The following is a 2511-nucleotide window of genomic DNA, read 5'->3' as shown; positions in this document are numbered from 1 at the left end:
CAGTCAGGATATGATTACTTCTGAGAGGATGGAAGGGGTTGACCGACCTGAGGCACATGGAGACCACAGTGGCTGGCAAAGTTCTATTTCCTGACCTAAGTGGTGATTACAGGGAATTTGCCTTAAATAATTCATTAAATTATACATTTTTTGTGATTGTCTGTATCTCAGTTTCATTTTACAATAAAAAGATTTTTTTTTAAATAGTGAAAAGGAAACAGTGACGATCTGAGCATTTGTCTTCCAAAAACTGTGGGGACAGCAGTTGGAGGAGAGGAAGATTAGGGATAACAGCTTACAGTCTTAGGACCAGACCACAGAAAGTAAACAGTTTGGGACTGGAAGGAGTTAGGTCTTAGGGGAATTTCTGGACACTGTCCTTGGAAACGGGGACTCATGACACATACAAGCAGGAGGAAGGAGGGCAGGAGGGTGACAGATGCATGATCTCGGAACACAGAACTCCTCCAAGGCCTCACAGAAAAGGGCTACTCAGGAACAGTGACCTCGCGAGCGTCCATTACTTAGTCCAGGCCCCACATCAGTCAGTACTACTCCAGGCTCCAGGCGAGAAGCTTCAGTCAGGACCTTAGTGCGGCGGTGGTGGGGAGACAGCTCTTGAGAACTGCTGGGACAGTGATAAAAGTCTCCTGAGGGACCCCCACACTTCCACTCCAGAAACTCATCAGACAGAGCCACCCAGCCAGAGCCACCCTTACATCATAGCCCCATGACGCCTCCCTGTGGCCGAAGGATTGAGAGAATGATCTGCCACCCAAAGGCAAGGAAGAAGACATTACCTCATCTCCAGACAGCTGAGTCTCCACATACCCTGGAATGAAAGAGAGGGAAGAAACAGAACATTCCAATTGGGACTAAATGTTGTCATTATCTGAGGGGTGGGGGTGGGGGGGTGACCTGCAATATCAGAGCTCCATCTCCGTTTACCCTCTGATGTTTTTGCTTCAGAAAAGACTGTCCCAGCGATCCTGAGAAGTACAACCAGCCTCCCCGCCTCACATCTTGACATTAGGAAAGTGGGAAGTGGGGGAAACCCCAGGGCGGGTGGCAGGTGTTCTCAGAGGCCCGTTACCTTTCCAAGCCCTGAGATGAACGGTGATCCCCACCAGAAGGAAGATAAGCCCAAGCAGGAAGGCTACCACTCCACTTAGCACCTTTCTCCAAGAGTACTCAGACTGAGCTCCTACGGGAAACAGGGCTCAAAGTTAGTAAAAAGCTGCCGATATTTACTGCACCTTCCTGAAATCCCAGAGCCTGTGCTGGATATCAATTCAATGTTATCTGGAGAAAATAAATTTAGAAGTGGTTCTTTGAAGCCAAAGTTTTCACCCATGAAGTCTCTGTTACTGATTTTTATGGCCCATAAGAATGCCCCCTAATATCAAGACCAAAGAATTAAAGGATACTGGTCCCCCATGTTGGATAAAGGGATAAGGTGATTAGACTTCTTTATTTCTTGGAAGATACAATATAAAGGCATGTCTCTGCCATGGTTTCTCCCACCCTAACTCAAGGACACCAGTGACACCCTGACTCTCTCAAATCAAACCAAAGAATTAGTGTTGTGACCAAGACGAATGTGGAGGTAACAGGCCCAGTACTGAGTCAGCAGGACCCCGAGGCGGGCCCAGACAGTACAGAAAGTGATTCTCACTCCACTCCACAGACACAGGGCTTGGCAGGCTGGCATGCTCAACAAGGCAGGTGTAGACGTCTCCAAGCTCAGGAGTCATTTCCAGCATCACCATTTTCTGAAAGGTCCAGTCTCCATTCCTGATAAGGCCAGTGGACATGATCGCCGCTCTGTCTTCCTGCCCATTCCGGAACCATCTGATCGTAATGTCCCCTGGATAGAAACCTGTCACAGAGCAAAGCAGCACGCTGTGGTGCTGCAGGGTTGGGGGCCTCTCCGGATATACTGTCACCTCTGGTTGCACTAAGAAGGGAGGGAAAAATGACACACTGTGAAGAAAAAACACAAAGCCAACACAGGAGTTTCTTTAGGGACTATCTCTGCTCCTAATCTCTTTCCCAGACCATCCAAAAGGAAACTGGAAATATGAAGAAATCTCAGAAACTGGAAATGGCAGTGCCCCCAGGGGGGATTTAGGCCTTATCAGACAGGCCCACCATTACCCCTTGTAGTTGAGATACACTAGTTCTGAAAGTCCCTGAGAACATGGGGGGCCTAGGACCAAGGTCACAGTGACCTGACCTGTGAGGATAACCAATGAGTCACAGCTGGGGACAGAACCTGTACACAGACTCCCCTGCTGCTGACCCATTTGTCCCAAAGCAGGAAGTTACTTCTCATAAGGAGGAAGAGTGATGGCCACGTTCACACGGGGGAGATCCCTGAACCCATCAGACCTGACCTCCCACCTCACCTTTTCTCCCCACAGTGAAGGGTGCACCCAGCTTGTAGTTGTGTCTGCAGAGCATGTCCACAGAAGCTCTACTTCTCTCCAATATGTCTGGCCGATTGTTCCA

At 48.9% G+C, this 2511-nt stretch overlaps 1 protein-coding gene across 2 annotated transcripts; it reads right to left on the bottom strand.

Moving 5' to 3' along the window:
- Nucleotides 1–204: 204 nt before the first annotated feature.
- LOC109378145 (HLA class II histocompatibility antigen, DO beta chain-like) lies at nucleotides 205–2505 on the bottom strand. Of its 2 annotated transcripts, none has more exons than XM_019634603.1 (5): nucleotides 2409–2505; nucleotides 1676–1957; nucleotides 1094–1204; nucleotides 801–832; nucleotides 205–625 (listed from the first exon to the last, which is right to left on the bottom strand). In XM_019634603.1, the coding sequence occupies exons 1-5, from the start codon at nucleotides 2461–2463 to the stop codon at nucleotides 590–592; spliced, it is 516 nt and encodes a 171-aa protein (XP_019490148.1). In that variant the 5' UTR covers nucleotides 2464–2505; the 3' UTR covers nucleotides 205–589. The 2 variants fall into 2 exon arrangements, with proteins under 2 accessions (XP_019490148.1, XP_019490150.1); XM_019634605.1 differs by having other exon boundaries at nucleotides 205–628; nucleotides 1676–1879.
- Between the last annotated feature and the right edge of the window lie 6 nt (nucleotides 2506–2511).

This window comes from Hipposideros armiger, unplaced genomic scaffold (genome assembly GCF_001890085.2).
Source record: "Hipposideros armiger isolate ML-2016 unplaced genomic scaffold, ASM189008v1 scaffold_1771, whole genome shotgun sequence".
Classification (NCBI taxonomy): domain Eukaryota; kingdom Metazoa; phylum Chordata; class Mammalia; order Chiroptera; family Hipposideridae; genus Hipposideros; species Hipposideros armiger.
Note: the sequence above shows the minus strand (reverse complement) of the source record. Positions and strands in the feature narration are given on the sequence as shown.